General features: G+C 73.7%; 4 protein-coding genes across 10 annotated transcripts; 3 read left to right on the top strand and 1 right to left on the bottom strand.

Annotated features, from left to right (window-relative positions):
• Window positions 1–222: 222 nt before the first annotated feature.
• On the top strand, window positions 223–7,533 carry TIMELESS (timeless circadian regulator). Of its 5 annotated transcripts, none has more exons than XM_075445705.1 (30): window positions 223–293; window positions 703–830; window positions 900–1,053; window positions 1,145–1,259; window positions 1,337–1,399; window positions 1,505–1,606; window positions 1,717–1,872; window positions 1,938–2,071; window positions 2,151–2,238; window positions 2,324–2,500; window positions 2,571–2,788; window positions 2,882–2,985; window positions 3,570–3,739; window positions 3,814–3,939; window positions 4,010–4,161; window positions 4,239–4,336; window positions 4,417–4,534; window positions 4,611–4,812; window positions 4,912–5,063; window positions 5,131–5,216; window positions 5,284–5,407; window positions 5,479–5,561; window positions 5,641–5,783; window positions 5,865–6,033; window positions 6,110–6,178; window positions 6,373–6,491; window positions 6,566–6,698; window positions 6,784–6,820; window positions 6,964–7,049; window positions 7,180–7,533. In XM_075445705.1, the coding sequence occupies exons 2-30, from the start codon at window positions 734–736 to the stop codon at window positions 7,281–7,283; spliced, it is 3,579 nt and encodes a 1,192-aa protein (XP_075301820.1). In that variant the 5' UTR covers window positions 223–293; window positions 703–733; the 3' UTR covers window positions 7,284–7,533. The 5 variants fall into 5 exon arrangements, with proteins under 5 accessions (XP_075301820.1, XP_075301821.1, XP_075301819.1 ...); XM_075445706.1 differs by having other exon boundaries at window positions 226–293; window positions 700–830; XM_075445704.1 differs by lacking the exon at window positions 223–293 and adding an exon at window positions 366–426.
• Window positions 7,534–7,657: 124 nt separating this feature from the next.
• APOF (apolipoprotein F) lies at window positions 7,658–8,752 on the top strand. The gene has a single exon (XM_075445793.1). It carries the CDS (start codon window positions 7,777–7,779, stop codon window positions 8,725–8,727), a length of 951 nt encoding a protein of 316 aa, XP_075301908.1. The 5' UTR covers window positions 7,658–7,776; the 3' UTR covers window positions 8,728–8,752.
• Window positions 8,753–8,770: 18 nt separating this feature from the next.
• On the top strand, window positions 8,771–15,666 carry STAT2 (signal transducer and activator of transcription 2). 2 transcript variants are annotated; one of them, XM_075445789.1, is made up of 24 exons: window positions 8,771–9,338; window positions 9,924–10,055; window positions 10,131–10,281; window positions 10,349–10,447; window positions 10,524–10,616; window positions 10,685–10,763; window positions 10,860–10,948; window positions 11,023–11,171; window positions 11,238–11,396; window positions 11,467–11,619; window positions 11,704–11,724; window positions 11,817–11,910; window positions 12,021–12,077; window positions 12,148–12,231; window positions 12,307–12,405; window positions 12,962–13,097; window positions 13,193–13,242; window positions 13,321–13,409; window positions 13,473–13,609; window positions 13,693–13,881; window positions 13,981–14,038; window positions 14,133–14,967; window positions 15,091–15,286; window positions 15,352–15,666. In XM_075445789.1, exons 1-24 carry the CDS (start codon window positions 9,034–9,036, stop codon window positions 15,486–15,488), a joined length of 3,591 nt encoding a protein of 1,196 aa, XP_075301904.1. In that variant the 5' UTR covers window positions 8,771–9,033; the 3' UTR covers window positions 15,489–15,666. The 2 variants fall into 2 exon arrangements, with proteins under 2 accessions (XP_075301904.1, XP_075301903.1); XM_075445788.1 differs by having other exon boundaries at window positions 14,133–15,286.
• On the bottom strand, window positions 15,619–17,258 carry IL23A (interleukin 23 subunit alpha). 2 transcript variants are annotated; one of them, XM_075445794.1, is made up of 4 exons: window positions 16,862–17,258; window positions 16,648–16,746; window positions 15,989–16,114; window positions 15,619–15,883 (listed from the first exon to the last, which is right to left on the bottom strand). In XM_075445794.1, the coding sequence occupies exons 1-4, from the start codon at window positions 17,030–17,032 to the stop codon at window positions 15,737–15,739; spliced, it is 543 nt and encodes a 180-aa protein (XP_075301909.1). In that variant the 5' UTR covers window positions 17,033–17,258; the 3' UTR covers window positions 15,619–15,736. The 2 variants fall into 2 exon arrangements, with proteins under 2 accessions (XP_075301909.1, XP_075301910.1); XM_075445795.1 differs by having other exon boundaries at window positions 15,619–15,880.
• Window positions 17,259–17,633: the final 375 nt, after the last annotated feature.

Genomic DNA, 17,633 nt, shown 5'->3' with positions numbered 1-17,633 from the left:
CCCCCGCAGCCGCCCGTTCCCGCGCCCGCAGGGGAGGCCCCGCCCTTCCCCGCCCCGAGGGCGGGGCTGCACCACAGAGAGCGCTGCGCTTAAAAGGGCAACGGCGCGCATGTGCACCTTCCCCCCCGCAGACGATCGGCTGAGGGGTCCCCGCAGCACCACGAGGGGGAGCGGGGCGGCGCGGCGCCGGTGCCGCGGTCGGGGGGAGAGGGCTGCGGGCACCGCGCCGCCGGTCCGTGCCCGGGGCGGGCGACGGAGAGGGGAACGCGAGAGGGCCCACCGCGGCCGCTAGGGTGGGAGCTCCCGCTTGAAGCGGGCGGGCGGGGCGGGGCCTCTGGCCGCGGGAACTGGGGCGGTTGTGTAACGCCGCCCCCACGCCGGGTCCCGCAGCGCTCGGCCGCGAGGGCGGCGGAGACGGGGCTGGCGGTGAGCGGGGGCCGGGAGGGCCCAGAGCGGGGGGGCCGGGGCACGAGGGGCTCCCGGGGAGCGGGGGGGTCGCGGCCGCGGGATGCCCGGGCGCTCCGGTACCGGGGGAGCCGGGCCCCGCTGGTTCCCCGGGGCAGGGAAATCCGCGCTGTGCCCCGCTCCCGGGAACCGCGGCCGCGGGGCCGGCGGGTGCGCGGGGAGCGGTGGGGGAGGCCCGCGGCGGGCCGGTGCCCGGTTGCGGCGGGGAGTCCCGGGCTGACGGCCGCCCCGCAGCAGGCTCCCGGTGCCCGGCGCCCCGCCGCGCTGCATGGACTGGTACATGATGAACTGCGAGCTGCTGGCTACCTGCAGCGCCCTGGGCTACCTGGAAGGGGACGTCTACCACCGGGAGCCCGACTGCCTGGGTAGGTGCAGGGCCGGGGCGGCGGGGGGGGGGCGGGGCGGCGGGGGCTCAGGGTCCCGCCCCCCCCCAGAGAGCGTCAAGGACCTGATCCGGTACCTGCGCCATGAGGACGAGACGCGGGACGTCCGGCAGCAGCTGGGAGCAGCCCAGATCCTGCAGAACGACCTCCTGCCCATCCTGGTCCAGTACCCCCAGGACAAGGTGCTCTTCGACGCCGTCATCAGGTACTGGGGTGTGGGGCCAGGGGCTGAAGGTGCCCCCGCGGGGGTCCCACGGAGCAGGGGTCCCACACACCCCCGCCCTGCCCGCTCGCAGGCTGATGGTGAACCTGACACAGCCGGCTCTGCTCTGCTTCGGCAAAGTGCCGCCAGATGCCACCTCCCGGCACCACTTCCTGCAGGTCCTGTCCTACCTGCAGGCCTACAAGGAGGTGAGGCTGCCCGGGGAGGGGCCCCCGGGCGGGGTCTCTGCCTGGGCCCCCCCAGACTCACGCCGGTGTTTCTGCAGGCTTTCGCCAGCGAGAAAGTGTTCGGGGTGCTCAGTGAGAAGCTGTACGACCTGCTGCAGCTGGTGAGTCCCGTGTCCCTGCGCAGCGCCCGGGGATGCGGGGTCCGGCTGAGCGGGGCTGGGACCCCCCGGGGGCTGCGGGGAGCCCTGACGGCTCCATTGCCCCAGGACTGGGAGCAGCGGCAGGAGGAGGACACGCTGCTCATTGAGAGGGTCTTGCTGCTGGTGCGCAATGTGCTGCACGTGCCCCTGGACCCCTCGGAGGAGCAGGTACGGGACGGGAACCTGCTGTGGGTACCCAGCAGGTCTGGGGCCGTGGCAGCTCCCCGGGGACCCCGACCCTCTGCCTGCTGAGCCCCCCCGCCCACCGTGCCCCCCAGGGCGTGGACGGCGATGCCAGCGTCCACGACCGGGTGCTGTGGGCGCTGCACATCAGTGGGATGGACGACCTGCTCAAGTTCCTGGCCAGCGCCCAGGGGGAGCAGCAATGGGCGCTGCACGTCCTGGAGATCATCTCGCTCATGTTCCGTGACCAGGTGGGCTGGGGCGGGGGCCGGGGACCCCCCGCAGCCCCCTGCAGCACTGACAACGCTGCCTGCAGAGCCCGGAGGAGCTGGCGGCGCTGGGGCAGGGGCAGGCGGCTGCCGAGCATGGGGAGGACTCGCGGGAGCTGGCGACCCTGCGGCAGCGGGAGCTGGCGGAGAAGAGGGCTCGAGCGCTGCAGCGCCCGTCCCGGTGAGGGGGGAGTCCCCGGAGTGGTGCTGGGACCCCCGCGGCAGGGCCGGCACCGCTCAGCCCGTGTCCCCTGCCCCAGGCACTCCCGCTTCGGCGGCTCCTATGTCCTGCAGGGCCTGAAGGCCATCGGGGACCGCGACGTCGTCTTCCACAAGGGCCTGCACAACGTGAGCATGGGGCCGGGGCGCGGGGAGATGGGGGGGCCGGGGCGTGGGGGTCGACGTCCGGCTGCTCCCTGCCTGTCCCCCGCAGCTGAAAAGCTACAGCCACGACCTGGGCAAGGAGCCGCGGCGGGTCCCGCGCCGGCGCCAGGCAGCCCCCGAGGCCGAGCCCCCCCGCCGCTCTGCTCGCAACATCCGGCTCTTCCTGCGCCGCTTCTGCCAGGACTTCCTGGAGGGCTGCTACAACCGCCTGATGCTGCTGGTCAAGGTGAGCGGCTGGGGGGGCTCGGCCCCCTGCCCGGGCTGCGGGACCCCCGCTGAGCCCCCGCCGCCCCCAGGACCAGCTGGTGCGCGAGAAGGCTCAGCAGCACGACGAGACCTACTACCTGTGGGCCACCGCCTTCTTCATGGCCTTCAACCGCTGCCGCGGCTTCCGCCCCGAGCTGGTGTCGGAGACGGTGGGCGTCCGCGCCTTCCACTTCATCGAGCAGAACCTCACCAGCTACTACGAGATGGCGCTGATGGACAAGAAGGAGGCGGCGGCCTGGGCCCGCAGGTGGGGCCGGGACCCCCCTGGGTGACCATGACCCCCCTCGGTGCCCAGGACCCCCCGGGCGCGGGGCCCTGCCCTGATGCTGCCCGTCCGCAGGATGCACCTCGCGCTGAAGGCGTACCAGGAGCTGCTGCAGACGGTGCAGGAGATGGACCGGTCCCCCGAGCAGGCGGTGCGGGACAGCAGCCAGGTCATCAAGAGTGAGTCCGTCCGTCCCTCCGCCCATACCTGGGGGGGTCTGGCCCCCTCCTCAGCTGACCCCCTATCACAGAATCCCAGGATGGTTGGATTGGAAGGGCCCTCTGGGGGTCACCCAGCCCAGCCCCCTGCCCAAGCAGGGTCACCCAGAGCAGGCTGCACAGCACCGTGGCCAGGCGGGGCTGGAATATCTCCAGAGAAGGAGACTCCACAGCCTCCCTGGGCAGCCTGGGCCAGGGCTCCGGCACCCTCAGAGGGAAGAAGTTCTTCCTCGTGTTCAGCTGGAGCTTCCTCTGCCCCAGTTTGTGCCCGTTGCCCCTTGTCCTGTCGCTGGGCACCACTGGAAAGAGTCTGGCCCCGTCCTCCTGACCCCCACCCTTCAGATATTTATAAGTATTTCTAAGGTCCCCTCGCAGCCTTCTCTTCTCCAGGCTGAACAAGCCCAGCTCCCTCAGCCTCTCCTCGTAGGAGAGATGCTCCAGTCCCCTCCTCATCCTCGCAGCCCTGCGCTGGACTCTCTCCAGTAGCTCCTCATCTTTCCTGAACTGGGGAGCCCAGAGCTGGACACAGCACTCCTCCTCCCCAGGCAACATCTTCTACCTGATGGAGTACCGGGAGCTCTTCCTCGCCCTCTTCCGCAAGTTCGACGAGACCAAGCAGCCGCGCAGCTTCCTGCGGGACCTGGTGGAGACGGCCCACCTCTTCCTCCGCATGCTGGAGCGCTTCTGCCGGGGCCGCGCCGGCCTCGTGGTGCAGGTGCAGGGGGGCTGCCCCGCCGCGGGGATCCCGGGGGGTTTGGCAGCCCCTCCTGACCCAGCCTCGCCCCCCAGAGCAAGCGCGTGCGCAGGAGGAAGAAGCCGCGGGCGCCCGCAGCCGCGGCCTCGGAGCCGCCCAGCGCCGCGGAGCTGGAGGAGCTCTGGGCAGGGTTGGTCCCACAGCTCCAGGCCTGCCTGCAGGTAGGGGGGGTCCGGCCCCGGGGGGCTCCGGGGGTCTCGGCGGGGCGTGGGGTGACGGCGTCCTGCCCAGGGCCAGGTGCCGCTCCCCGAGGACGTGGTGCCCTTTGATGCCGCCGCGGAGATGCCGGTGGAAGAGCAGCGCGCCGAGGCTCTGCTGCGGGTCCAGGGGTGTCTGCGGCATGCCCGGGCCCCCCAGGCCCTGCAGCTGCTGCGCTCCGCCAGGTACCGGCCCCGCAGCTCCCGTCCCGTGCCGGGCAGCTCTGCGGTGACGCGGTGCCAGCCTCTCCCCCCCTCCCCAGGGACGTCTGGCCCGAAGGGGACGTGTTCGGAGCCCCGGACGCGGGGCCGCCTGAGGAGACCCAGCTGCTGCGGGAGATCCTCTTTGCTCCCCTGCCCCGTGAGTCCCCAGCCGGCAGTACCAGGAGCGGTGGGCTTTGGGCTGGGGTGCTCCGGACCCTCAGCACGGTCGCACTCCAGGGCACGACCCCCCTGAGGCCGAGGAGCCAGAGGAGGAGGAAGAGGAGGATGAGGAAGAGGAGGAAGAGACCGTGCGGGTGTCCGAGAAGGAGTTCAACTTCCTTGACTACCTGAAGCGGTGAGCGGGGGCAGAGGGTGTGGGGCGGCGGCAGCGCTGCCCGGGGCGGCCGCGCTCACCGGGGCTGCTGGCGCAGGTTTGCCTGCGCGCCCGTGGTGCGGGCGCTGGTGCTGCTGCTGCGCGGCTACGCCCGCAACAGCGCCCGCACCAACCACTGCGCCGCCCGCCTGCTGCACCGCCTGGCCCGCGACCTGCACATGGAGGCCCTGCTCTTCCAGCTGTCCCTCTTCGCCCTCTTCCACCGCCTGCTCAGCGACCCGGCTGCCGGCGCGCACCAGGTCAGCCGGGGCCCGGCTCCCCCCGCGTCCCCCTGGGGAGGGGTCCCGTGTGTCCGCCCCTGGCATCTCCCAGCTCTGTTGCCCTCCCTCCACACACAGGAGCTGGTGGCGTTGGCCAAGTTTGTCCTGGGCAAGTTCTTTGCGCTGGCGGCCACCAACAAGAAGGCCTTTGTGGAGCTGCTCTTCTGGAAGAGCCCGGCAGCCATCCGTGAGATGACTGAGGGCTACAGCTCGCTGCAGGAGGGAGAGGGGTGAGTGGGGCTGGGGAGGGGGCTGCCGCCCTCCCCTCGCCTCCCCTCACCCCTCCTCTCTGCCCAGGGCTGGCAGGAGCCGGGCCCCCCCCTGGAGCCCCCAGGAGGAGCAGGAGCTGCGGGAGCTGTACTGGAAGTACAAGGAGGTGGAAGGTACTGGGGGTCTGTGGGGTGGGGGGCAGCAGGACCCCCTCCGTGCAGCCTCCCGCTCCTCCTGCAGGCGAGGACGTCGTCGCCGCCATCCTGGCCCATCTCCCGGTGCCCAGGCGGACGCGGAAGCAGGTGGTGAAGCAGCTGGTGCGGCTGGGGCTGGCCAGCAGCGCCAAGGACTTCCCGCAGGAGAGGTGGGTCCGGGACCCCTGGGCTGGGGCAGCTGTCTCGCCCCGGGGTAGGGACCGATGGCTGTGTCCCCCAGGAAGGGCACCCGCATCGTGCTCTGGACGCAGGAGCAGGAGGAGGAGCTGACGCGGCTCTTCGAGGAGTTCCAGGGCTCGGAGGGTGAGCGGGGCATGGGCAGGCTGGGTGAGCAGCTCCCCACAGCCCCCTGCTGCCCCCCGCCCTGACCCCCTCCCTGCAGATGTCCTGGGGAACATCATGAAGCACCTGACGGTGCGGCGGTCGCGGGCTCGCGTGGTGGAGAAGCTGCTGGGGCTGGGGCTGGTGTCGGAGCGCAGGGAGCTGTACAAGAAGCGCCGGAGGAAGGGCCCGGGGCCCCAGCCGGTACGGGGGGACGGGGGGTCCTAGGCTGCGCCCACCGCGTGCGGCCCCATCACGGGCACCCACACACCGCCCATCCTGCAGGCTGCGGCAGGAGCCCCGGCGCTGCCAGCCGAGGACAGCTCGGCAGAGGAGGGGGACAGCGAGGAAGAGCAGGAGGAGGAAGACGAAGCAGAGGAAGGCCCCGTGGAGGAGCACTGGGCGCCCGAGGAAGGGGCCGGCCAGGGCCTGGTGCATCGCCTGCTCCAGGAAGGTGGGCGAGGGGCTCCGAGCTCCCCGGTGGGGCTGGGCTGTGGGCCCGTGCCCTGCCTCACTCTCCCCTGTCCCAGGGCTGGCCGGGCCCCTGCGCTGGCTGGAGAACTGCCTGCAGCGGGCGGCCGGGGACCGCGAGGAGGACGGTGAGCAGGCAGGGGGACGGGGACCGTGGGGAGGACGGTGAGCAGGCAGGGGGACGGGGACCGTGGGGAGGATGGTGAGCAGGCAGGGTGTCAGGGAGCGGGTGGAGGGCCGGGGACCGCAAGGGGGACCGTGAGCGGGCGGGGGGCCGGGGACCGCGGGGGCTGGGGTCTGGCTGACGGTGCTCTCGGCCCAGGTGTCTCCCACCCAGTGCCACTGGTGCCGCTCTCAGAGGAGAATGAGGACGCCATGGAGGACCGCGGCTTCCAGGCCCTGCTGCGGCAGCTGGGGCTGCGGCCCCCCGCCAGCGAGCAGGTGGGGTCCTGTCCCTGTCCCCATCCCTGTCCCCGGCCCGCAGCGGGGCCCTGCAGCATCTCCCCTCTGCCCAGGAATCCTTCTGGCGCATCCCGGCCGCCCTCAGCCCGCAGCAGCTCCGCCGTGCCGCCGCCTCCATTGCCCGCCTCAGCCCCGACCCCCCGGGGCTGCTGCAGCCCCCCGGCTGCCCCCAGGACCCCGCTCCAGGTGAGGGGCTGGGCTGGGGGTGCGGAAGCCAGGCTGGGGTCCCCGGGCTGTGGCACCGGCCCTGAGCCACTCTTGTGCCCCGCAGCAGAGCAGCCGCCGGCGCTGGGCTTGGACTCAGAGAGGTGAGAACGGGCCCCACGCACTGGCCCCCGCTCAGCCCTCTCCCCAACGCCGGGGGTCCTCTCCCCAACTGGGGGTGGGATCCGGACCCCCAGGCTCTCCCAGTGTGGGGCTGAGCCGTGCCCCCCCGTCCCCCCTGCTGCAGCGAGGAGCCTGTCCCCGTCCCCAGCCCGGTGCAGCCGGGCACCAAGCGGCGCCGGGAGCTTGACAGCGAGGACGAGGGCAGCTCGGGTGCGTTCAGCCCTGGGGTCGCTCCCAGGGGGCTGCATGGGCTCTTCCCCATTGCCACAGCCCCGGGGGGCAGGTGGGTGCCCCACTCCCCCAGGCCGGGGGGCTCACCCCCCTTGTCTCACCACCACAGGCGCAGCCCCCCATGCCCTGCAGGAGGAGGATGAAGACCCCCAGCCCCCAGGCCGGCGGAAGCGCGTCTGCCGCATGGAGGAAGAGGAGGAGGAGGAGGATTGAGGGGGCTCCCCCCGGGGCTGTTTTCTGGGTTTTCTGCAGGTTTTACAGCTGATTTTAAGGGTGCTGTGAAAGCGGGCGCTGGCGGCAGCTCTCTGCCCGTCCCCCTCCCCCGTGTCTGTCCTGGTGTCGCTGTGCCCCTGTTTTCCCCTGAACTCCCTCTTTTCCCTCAGCTGCTTTCTTGGTGGGTTTTGCGGTTTTTTTTGCTAACGTGTTTTAAATCTGGAAAGAGACCAAACAAATAAACGCTGCTCTCGGCCTTGCCCGCTGCGTGGCTTGGGGGCTGGGTGCCTAGAGTGCGAGCCGCCCTGGGACACGGGCAGCCCCCGCGTGTCGCAACTGCCCCGATAACGGCGGCTATAAAGGGGCCGCAGGGGCAGTGGCCGCAGCAGCCAGACAGGGCAGGGGACGCCGGCGACGGGTGAGCCGGGGCGCGGGCGGCCGCGGGGGGGCTGCTGGGGCCCTGCTCCTTCGCCTGGAAGCTGGAGCTGCCGCCATGCCCCGGGTTCTGCTCTTCCTCCTGCTCGCCGTGGCGGGCAGCCCCCTCCCCACCGTCCCAGCGGGGCTGCGTGCTGGTGACCGGGCGGCGGCGCGAGTGCTGCTGGTGGAGCAGATCCCGCCGCGGGCGCTGCCGGGGCGCGGGGTCTCCTGCCAGGCCCTGTGCCCCGAGGCCCTGCCCGGCTTCGCGCGGCTCCCACCGGTGCCCCGCACCCTGGCCCGCGCCGCCCTGGCGCTGGCGCTGAGTGCGGCTGCCTGCGAGGCAGAGGCGGAGGCCGAGGTGCGGGGGCTGGTGCGGGAGCTGGGCCCCGCCATGGCCACGGCGCTGCTGCGGGGGCTGGCGCAGCTGCGGGACGCCCCGAACCCCGCGGCCCTGCCGCTGCTGCTCAGCCTGCTGTGGCCGCGGGCCTCTGTGCCGGCACGGCCCTGTGCAGCACCGGCCTGGCCCTGGGGCCCTGCGCCCGGCACCCACTCCACCGCCCCTGGGGTGCCAGCCACGGGGCCCTCGGCCGAGGGGCTCCGGGTGCTGCCGGGGGCCAGAGCCCGTGGCCGGCTGCCTGCGTGCCGCCGTGCCACCCTGCACCAGTCCCGGCGCCGGCGGGAGGACGTGGACACCTGCAACCCACCGGGCGAGCGGGAGGCCCACAGGGTGCTGGAGTGGGTGCCGGGCGTCAGCACCTTCTACAACCTGGGCACCAGCCTCTACTACGCCTTCCGCGGCTGCGGGGCCCTGGCCTCGGCGCGGGCGCTGGAGCTGGCCGAGGACCTGGGCTACGCTGGCCTGGCCGCCCTCGCAGCCGGCGCCGGCGGCCCCGTGGGCCTGGGGCTGCAGCTAGGGCTGCAGCCGGGGCTCAAGGCCGGGGTGCGGGCGCTCATCGGCTACTTCACTGCAGACAGGGACCCCCCGCCGGCCCCCACCGCCCACAGCGGCCCCGTCCTCCTCGTCTGAATAAAGACCCCGTGCGGCTCCCGGCTCCCGTCCCTGTCCCCGTCCCTGCCTGGGGGGCCGGCGCCGGATCGATGCGGGGTCGCTCTGGCCCGGGGCACGGGGACCTTGGCCCCGCGGGGAGGCCTTGCCTGGGCCACGTGGTGACAAGCGGCCCCGCCCCTGCCCCCGGCCCGGCCTGCGCTGCCCTGCCCGGCTCGGGCTCCCGCGGGCCCGTCCCCGCTGCTCTGTGTCCCCGTCCCCGCGGCTCTGTGTCCCCATCCCCACGGCTCTGTGTCCCCGTCCCCGCGGCTCTGTGTCCCCATCCCTATGGCTCTGTGTCCCTGTCCCACAGCTCCGTGTCCCCATCCCCGCAGCCTGTCCCTACAGCCCAGCCCGTCCCTGTCCCCGCCCCGCCCCGCCCCGCCGCTGCCATCCCCCCACCCGCGCTACTCTCTCTGGCCCCGCCCCCCTCTGGCCCCGCCCCCTGACGTAACTTTGGGGAAGCGGGCAACCCCGCTGGGAGCCCGGTCTTCCGGACGTGGGGGCGTGGCCTCGCCGCCGCGTTCCGCCAATCGCCGCGCAGTAGTTGGGAGGGGGCGTGGCCTGCGCGCCTTCCTGCAGAGGCCGCCGAGGTGGGAGCGGGGGGTCCCGGGGGTCCCAGAGGGGTCCCAGGGGGGTCCCGGGTGTCCGGGGTATCCCACAGGGGTCCGGGGGATCCCAGGGGGGTCCCGGGTGTGCGGGGAGTCCTGGGGGGGATTCCGGGGGGTCCGGGGGTCCCGTCTGCAGGGCGCCGCTCCGGGTGCGGGGAGCCCGGCTGGGGCCAGGGGGCGCGGGTGCGGGACCCCGGTTGGGGCTCGCAGGGTTTGCCGTCCGGGGGTCCCTTGGGGGTGTCCCCCCGGGGCGGGGGGTGTTTAGGGGCGCCCACCCCCAGGGATCCCATGTGGGGTGCGGGGGGGGTGCCCGTGGGGGCAGGGGGGCACCAGTCGAGGGGTGCCTCGGGGGAGGGGGCCTGGGGGGCTGCGCGGGGGTGCAGGGGGCCCTCGGGGGGGGGGGGGGTGCTCGGGCCCCAGCCCCCGGCGCCAGGCGGGACGGCCGCTGCTGCTCGCCCCTTCCTCCTGCCCGGGACGGCGCTGCCGGCCCCCCCGGCCCAGCCGGTCGGGGCGGAGGGGCCCGCGGGCGGGGGTCGCAGGGGCCGCCCTGACACCCGCCGCCCCCAGCATGGCGCAGTGGCAGGAGGTGCAGGGCCTGGCCAACGCCTACCTGGAGCAGGTCCACCAGCTCTACGCCGGGGCCGCGCTGCCCATGGCCGTGCGGCAGTGCCTGGCCGCCTGGATCGAGGACCAGAACTGGTAACAGGGGGCCGGGGGCTGGGGGCCGCGGCGGCCGCTGCGTGCCAGGCCGGTGCTGAGCCCGCGGTGCCACAGGCGCCAGGCAGCCGAGCCGCTCTCTTCCCACGCCCGGATTCTCTTCCACTCCTTACTGGTGCTGCTGGGCGAGCAACTGGGCAGCCCGGGGCTGGGCGACGAGTGCTTCATGCTGAAGCACAACCTGCGCAAGGCCCGCCGAGACCTCCAGGTGGGCGGGGGGGCCGGGCGGGGGGGTCAGGGGTCTCTGCACCCCGCTGACCCCCACCCCGCCACAGGCCGAGTTCGAGCAGTGTCCGGAGCGTTTCGCCAACGTGGTGGCCAACCTGCTGCAGGAGGAGCGGCGGATCCTGCGCCTGGGGCAGGCGGGGGGGCAGGTAGGGCCGTGTGTCCCCCCCCTGCCCCACCCCGGGGGGCTCTGCGGCTGCTGCCCCGTGCCCCGCGTCTCCGCAGGGGGGGCCAGCCCCGGCACCCAGCGCACCCCCAGAGAATGACCGGGAGCAGCAGATCCAGCGGCGCCTGGCTGAGTTCCACGCGGCCCTGCAGGTGAGGACCCCCCCGGGCACCCCCAGCCCCCCCGGGGCTGCCCGGCCCCTCACGTCCCCCTGCCCCAGGAGGCCGAGCGCGCCTTCCGGCACCTGGAGGACCTGCAGGACGCCTTTGACTTCTGCTACAAGGTGCACTACCTGCCGGGTAAGGCCCGATCCTGCCCGCCCCGTGGCCGAGACGCGGGACGGTGCTGCCCCGTGCCCCCCCGCACACCCCCGACCCCCTCACCCCCTGCTGCAGGCAAGGAGGGCAGTGCCAGCGACCCCCAGTACGCCCAGCAGGTCCAAGCCCTCCAGGCCAAGCTGCAGATCCTGGACCGGCAGCGGCAGGTGAGCGGGGTCCGGGGCCGGGCGGGGGGTCCGCGGCCACCCTGTGCCCCCCGCTGAGGCGCACGTCCCCCCAGGAGGTGCTGGCGCAGATGCAGCAGCTCCTGGGGCGCAGCGAGACGCTGCGGGACTTCTTGCAGCAGGAGCTGGGGGCCTGGCGCGAGCGGCAGCAGCATGCCTGCCTGGGGGCCCCCGCCGACACGCGCCTGCGCCCGCTGGAAACCTGGTAGGGCCGGGATGGGGGGGGACCGGGGGGCTGCGGCCGCCCCTGCTCAGCCCCCGGTGCCCGCAGGTTCACGGAGCTGGGCCAGGGGCTCTTCCAGCTGCTGCAGCTGCTGCGGGCGCTGGGGGACCTGCGGCAGAAGGTGACCTACAAGAGGGACCCGCTGGCAGCGGAGACCCCGCTCCTGGAGCAGCGGCTGCGGGAGCAGCTCACCTACGTGCTGCGGAGGTGGGGGCCGCGCCGGGGGCCGGGGGGGCTGGGGCCGGGGCAGCCCTGACCCCCCGCCCTGCGCCCGCAGTGCCTTCGTGGTGGAGCAGCAGCCCAGCATGCCCAACCCCTGCAAGCGCCCGCTGGTGCTGCGCACGGGCAGCAAGTTCTCGGCCCGCGCCCGCCTGCTCGTCCGCCTCCATGACCGCAACCACCACATGGAGGCCAAGATCCACATCGACAGGTCAGGACCCCCGGGGTGGGCCCCCTGCCCAGCCGCGGGGTCCCAGGGCCCCGCTCCCCGCTGACGCCCTCTGGTCTCTTGCAGGAACCCCCCCAAGATAAAAGGGTGAGAGCCGAGCGAGCGCCGGCTGCGGCGGACAGGGCTGTGCCCCCCCGGGGGTCCCGGCCCCCCACCCGCGGCCTCTCTCTGCCCCGCAGCTTTCGCAAGTTCAACATCCTGACGTCGAGCAGCAAGACCCTCCTGGCAGGGGACAATCCCCAGGATGGGCTGGTCTGCGACTTCCAGTACCTGGTGGGGGCCCCTGCCCGGACCCCCGGGTGCTCCGTGGGGCGGGGGAGCGGGGCGAGGACCCCAGCCCCAGCCCTGGCCCCAGCCCTGGCTGACTCTCCCGTGCCCCGCAGACGCTGAAGGAGCAGAAGGACAGCCGGTCGGGCAAGGGCAGCAAAGGCGCCGGCGAGGTGGGTGCAGCGGGGGGCGGGGGGCCGGGGGTGTGGGGCAGCCGGCGCCCACGGTCCCACCCCTGCGCAGGGTCCCCTGGCCGTGACGGAGGAGCTGCACCTCATCACCTTCACGCTGGCCTACGCCTACTGTGGGCTGGAGCTGGAGCTGGAGGTCAGGGCTGGCGTCGGGGGGCTGGGGGGTCCGGGGGGGCTGGGGCTGCTGGCCTGACCCCTGCTCCCTCTGCAGACCTCCACGCTGCCCTTCGTCATCATCTCCAACAACAACCAGCTCTCCAGCGCCTGGGCCTCCATCCTCTGGTTCAACCTGCTCAGCAGCAACCCCAAGGCGAGCGGGACCCCTCCCCAGCCCTGCGCTCCCCCCGCTGCCCCCGGCCCTGCTACCCCCCGGCCCAGCTGTCCCGTCCCCATCCCTGCTCCTCGCCCAGTCGCGGTCACCATGTCCTGTCCCAGGTCCCTGTCCCTCGTGCTTCCCTGTGCCCTGTCCCTTCTCCAGTCCCTGTCCCATCCTGGTCCCCGTCCCATCCTGTCCCCTGCCCCAGCACATGCCCCCTCCCCCTGGTCCCAGTCCCCTTCTCTGGTCCCGATCCCCTGCCCCAGTGCATGCCCCCTTCCCTGGTCCCCATCCCGTCCCCTCCCCTGGTCCCCGTCCCCTCCCCTGGTCCCCATCCCCTGCCCTGGCGCATGCCACCTCCTCTGGTCCCTGTCCTGTCCCCTGGTCCCCATCCCGTCCCCTCCCCTGGTCCCAGTCCCATCCCCTGGTCTCCATCCCGTCCCCTGCCCCGGCGCATGCCCCCTCCCCTGGTCCCCGTCCTGTCCCCCGGTCCCAGTCCCGTCCCGCTCCCCTGCCCGGTGCCCCCCGCCCGCTCACCCCCTCTCCGCAGGAGCAGAAGTTCTTCTCCGCGCCGCCCCCGGCGCCCTGGCCCCGGCTGGCTGAGGTGCTGAGCTGGCAGTTCGCGAGCGTGGCCGAGCGGGGCCTGAACCGGGACCACCTCCTCATGCTGGCCGAGAAGCTCTTCGGTAGGGCGGGCGCCGCCCCGAGCCCCCTCCCCAGCCAGACCCCCGGGGCCGGGGGGGGGCTGGGCTGTGCCCCTCACCCTGCTCCCCCCTCCAAGGCTCGAAGCCGTCCCTGGAGAGCACGCTGGCCTGGCCCAAGTTCTCCAAGGTGAGCGGTGCCCGTCCCCCCGTGTCCCCCCATGTCCCCCTGGCCCGCCCAGCCCCCCTCACCCCCCCTCTCCCGCAGGACGGCGCCTCCGGCTTCTCCTTCTGGGCCTGGCTGGACGGGATCCTGGGGCTGCTCCAGGAGCACCTCAAGCAACTCTGGAAGGACGGGTAGGAGGGGGCCGGGGGGCCGGGGGGGCCGGGGGCCACGGGGGCTGACGGAGCCTCCCCCAGCCTGATCCTGGGCTTCGTGAGCCGCAAGCAAGAGAAGAAGCTGCTGCGGGGGAAGCGGACGGGGACGTTCCTGATCCGGTTCAGTGAGAGCGTCCTGGGGGGGGTCACCTGCACCTGGGTCGAGCACCCCGAGAGCGGTGAGTGCACCCCTCCCTGCCCCAGCCCCTCGCCCCGGCCTTGGGCCCGCCCCGGCATGACGCCCGCCGCCCCCCGCCCGCAGGGCCCCCCGCGTTCCGCGCCGTGGTTCCCTACACCGCGGCCGAGCTGGCGTCACTGGCGTTGCCTGACATCATCCGCGACTACCAGCTGCTGGTGGAGGAGAACATCCCCGAGAACCCGCTACAGTTCCTGTACCCCGACACCGCCCGCGACGAGGCCTTCGGGCCCTACTACAGCCAGCGGCAGGAGGGTACGGCGTGGCATGGCGCAGCATGGCGCGGCGCGGCGTGGCGTGGCACGGCGCAAGGGGAGTGCCCGCCGCCCCCTCCGACCTCTCCTCTGTCCCCAGGGAACCTGATGGAGCAGAAGAAATACCTGAACCGGCGCCTGATCCGCGTCTCCTCCAGGTTGGGGCAGGGGGACGCTGCGTGTCCCTGGACCCTCTCGCCTGCGGCCTCGCGCCCCCGGACCCTGACCCCGACCCGCTGTCTGTCCCCGCAGGCAAGCAAATGAGTCGTGGCAGACGGAAGAGGAGTTGGTGGCTGCCACGGAAAACCTGGAGACGCTGCAGCTGCAGCCCGGTGGCCTGGGGACGCAGCAGCCCGGTGGCCTGGGGACGCAGCAGCCCGGTGGCCTGGGGACGCAGCAGCCCGGTGGCCTGGGGATGCAGCAGCCCGGGAGCACAAGGACGCTGCAGCCCAGGGGCTTGGGGACGCTGCCGGTCACCTCTGGGAACCTGGGGACGCTGCAGCCCTCAAGCCCAGGGACAGTGCAGGTGGTGGCCGTGAGCCCGGGGACGCTGCCGGTTACCTCTGGGAACCTGGGGACACTGCAGCCCTCGAGCCCAGGGACAGTGCAGGTGGTGGCCGTGAGCCCGGGGACGCTGCCAGTTACCTCTGGGAACCTGGGGACACTGCAGCCGTCGAGCCCAGGGACAGTGCAGGTGGTAGCCGTGAGCCCAGGGACGCTGCAGCCGGGGGTCTCGGGGACGCTGCAGACAGGGATTGGGGACCTGGTGATGCAGCTGGTCCCTGAGGGCCAGGGGATGCTGCAGGTGGGACCAGAGGGCTTGGGGACCCTGCAGCTGGTCCCCGAAGGCCAGGGGACGCTGCAGCTGGGACTGGAGGGCTTGGGGACCCTGCAGCTGGTCCCCGAGGGCCAGGGGACGCTGCAGCTGGGACCAGGGGGTGTGGAGACGCTGCAGGTGCTGCCCGGGGGGCTGGGGATGCTGCAGCACGTGGGACCCGGGGACCAGAGGACACAGCAAGGGGGACCTGGGGCTGTGGAGCCGCAGCTGATGGTGCAGCTGGTCCCCGAGGGCCAGAGGCCACTGCAGGTGGGACCAGGGGGCTTGGGGACACTGCGGGTGCTGCCGATGCTGCAGCCGGTGGCGGGGGACGCGGGGATGCTGCAGCCAGTGCCGGGGGCTGTGAAGCCGCTGCTGGTCCCCGAGGAGCAGGGGACGCTGCCGGCGGAGCTGAGGGACCTGGAGCCGCTGCCCGGGAGCCCAGACGTGGAGGAGCTGCTGCAGTCACTGGATCAGGGGCTGGAGCCGGGCGCGGGGACGCTGGAGACGCTGGAGGCGGCCGAGCTGATGCCCAACATGCTGGAGGCCATGGACAGGGGCCCGGAGGGGCTGGGCCCCGGGCTGGTGGGTGAGTGTCGGGGTGGGGGGGTGCCACGAGGGTCCCCTCAGCGCTGACCTCTCCCCGTCCCGCAGGCACCGCCGCGCTCCTGGCCCCCCACGACCCGTTCCTGCCACAGCCTGAGGACGTGGCCCTGCCCGACGTCAACTCCCTCTTTGCCACCGCCGCCGACTTCCCCCCGCTCGACATTGATGCCAACGACTTCCAGTGACTCCTCTGGCCCCCTATAAATAAACCTCCCCCCCCAGCTGCCTGGGGGCAGACCCGGGTCGGGCCGTGCACGGGGAGCTGCTCGTCTGTGCCTGGAGTAACCCAAAATGGCACAAGAAATTCTTTAACCTTTCTCCTTCAGACCTTTATTAGAAACCCATAAATACCGGAGATAAATAGGGAGCATCGCGCATAAATAGCCCCTCGGGGCGGAGGGGAATAAATAGTGGGGGGTCCGCAGGGCCGGCGTCAGCGGGGGCTGGCGCTGTGCGTGAAGACGCGGCTCATGATGGCGGTGAAGGACTGGAGCCGCTGGAGCGCCAGGCGCTGCAGCAGCGGGTGGGCCCAGGCCTCGCTGGGGGCCACGGGATGCTGGGGCGGGCGGCCGTGCTCCTGCTGCGGGGAGAGCGGGGTCAGGGGCCCCAGGCCGGGGTGGTGGGCGCCCGCTGCCCGGGCTGCGGGGAGCATGGCCTCCCCGGGCTGCCACCCCCCAGAGCCCACCTGGACGAGCCCCAGCAGCCGGTCCAGTGCTGTCTCCAGCCGGGGCAGCGGGCGGGCGGTGAAGATGTCGGAGCTCAGCAGGTCCCGGTAGTGCTGCAGCCCTTGGAGGATCCGCCGCAGGCAGCGCTGCGGGGAGGGGGCGTGAGCCGGGGACCCCCGGGCACGTCCCACGGCACCCCCGGGCCCCCCAGCACCCCTGGGAACCGCGAGCGCCCCTGAGACCCCTGCACACATCCCCCAGCACCCCTGACTCCACCGGGCATGTCCCTCAGCACCCCAGGGCCTCCCAGCACCCGTGGGACCCCCGCACACATCACCCAGCACCCCTGACTTCACCAGGCATGTCCTTCAGCACGCCCGGGCCCCCCAGCACCCGTGGGACCCCCACACACATCGCTCAGCACCCTACGACCCTCAGGTACCCTTGGGTACCCCCAGCACCCCGGGAAGCCCATGCACATCCACCAGCACCCCTGGGACACACCCCCCCACCCCCACCCCTCAGCACCCGGGGACCTCCCAGCACCCCTGGGACCCTCCAGCACCCCTGAGACGACCAGGCACGCCCCTCAGCATCCCTGGGGACCCCGGGCACGGCCCCCAGCACCCCTGAGCCCTCCCGGGACCCCCTGGCTGCCCTGCTGCAGCCCCCCTGGTACCGTGTTGTTGGTGTCCAGCGTGGAGGGGTCGCAGGCGTCGCTGCAGCGGATCCGGGGGGGCCAGTTCTCGGGGTCCTCCTCGCTGAGGTGCATCTCCTCCTGGCAGCGGGGGGTCAGCGGGGTCCCCACCGCCCCCGCACCCCCCGGTCCCCCTCGCCCTCGGGGCACCACTCCCGCCGGGATGCTCCGCAACCCGCGGCCCCCCCGCGCTCACCAGCACCCGGTGCGGCTCCTTCAGCGTCGCCACCAGTCGCGACAGCTCCCGGGAGAGGCTCCGGCAGGCAGCCCAGTCGGTGCGGGGGGCCGGGGCGGGGGCCGGGGCGGCGGGGGGCGGCAGCAGCGCCGGGAGGCAGAGGCAGAGGAGCAGGCGGCGGAGCGGGCCCATGGCCGGTCGGTGCCGCCACCGGCGCCGGTCCGGAGATCTTATGGGGCGGCGGCGGGGGGGGGAATCCCCGGGGCAGGTGGCATCCGCCCCCCGTTACTGCGAAATCGCCGCCTCCCTCGAAAGCAGAAGCGATACCGGGCCGGGGTCCCCGGGCTGCGCCCCGCCGCGCCCGGCCCCGCGCCGGGACGGGACGGGGCGGGCAGGAAAACCCGGGGCAGTTCCTGGCGGCTCCGCGCCCGGGGGCACCGCGGCGGCACCGGGACCGGGACCTGCCACCGCCCCGGGACCCCCGCCCGGCCCGGGACCCCCGCCCGACGCACCTGGGCCGCCCCGCCGAGCGCAGCGGGAGCCCGGGCGGGGCAGGACCCCACGGTGTCCCCCAGCCCCCTCGCGTGCCCCCTCCGGTGTCCCCCGTCTCCCCCGCCCCACCGGGAGTTCAGTCGCGGCGCCCCCCGGGCTCCCCCCCCCGCGCCCCCCCCGGGACCCTCGCAGACCCCTCCCCGCCGGGCCGGGCCGTGCTTCCCCCGGCACCGCAATCGCGGCGGCCCCGGCGCTTCCCGCTCCCGCCCGGCGGGGCTGTCCCCGGCCTTCCCCGGGCCCG

This window comes from Opisthocomus hoazin, chromosome 32, assembly GCF_030867145.1.
Source record: "Opisthocomus hoazin isolate bOpiHoa1 chromosome 32, bOpiHoa1.hap1, whole genome shotgun sequence".
NCBI classification, from domain to species: domain Eukaryota; kingdom Metazoa; phylum Chordata; class Aves; order Opisthocomiformes; family Opisthocomidae; genus Opisthocomus; species Opisthocomus hoazin.
The sequence above is the reverse complement of the archived record's forward strand: the minus strand, read 5'-3'. Positions and strand labels throughout refer to the sequence as shown.

Excerpts from the sequence above, each read along its gene's own strand:
- APOF (XM_075445793.1), top strand. The coding sequence starts at position 7,777 with ATGCCCCGGGTTCTGCTCTTCCTCCTGCTCGCCGTGGCGGGCAGCCCC.
- TIMELESS (XM_075445705.1), top strand. The coding sequence starts at position 734 with ATGGACTGGTACATGATGAACTGCGAGCTGCTGGCTACCTGCAGCGCC. Across the intron at positions 831-899 it reads CCGGGAGCCCGACTGCCTGG|AGAGCGTCAAGGACCTGATC; the intron begins GTAGGTGCAGGG and ends GCCCCCCCCCAG. Across the intron at positions 3,740-3,813 it reads GCGCCGGCCTCGTGGTGCAG|AGCAAGCGCGTGCGCAGGAG; the intron begins GTGCAGGGGGGC and ends CTCGCCCCCCAG.
- STAT2 (XM_075445788.1), top strand. The coding sequence starts at position 9,034 with ATGGCTCTGTGTCCCTGTCCCACAGCTCCGTGTCCCCATCCCCGCAGC. Across the intron at positions 10,282-10,348 it reads AGGCCCGCCGAGACCTCCAG|GCCGAGTTCGAGCAGTGTCC; the intron begins GTGGGCGGGGGG and ends ACCCCGCCACAG. Across the intron at positions 12,232-12,306 it reads GGCTGGAGCTGGAGCTGGAG|ACCTCCACGCTGCCCTTCGT; the intron begins GTCAGGGCTGGC and ends CTCCCTCTGCAG.
- IL23A (XM_075445794.1), bottom strand. The coding sequence starts at position 17,032 with ATGGGCCCGCTCCGCCGCCTGCTCCTCTGCCTCTGCCTCCCGGCGCTG. Across the intron at positions 16,115-16,647 it reads CGCTGGACACCAACAACACG|CGCTGCCTGCGGCGGATCCT; the intron begins GTACCAGGGGGG and ends CCCTCCCCGCAG. Across the intron at positions 15,884-15,988 it reads GGCTGCTGGGGCTCGTCCAG|CAGGAGCACGGCCGCCCGCC; the intron begins GTGGGCTCTGGG and ends CTCTCCCCGCAG.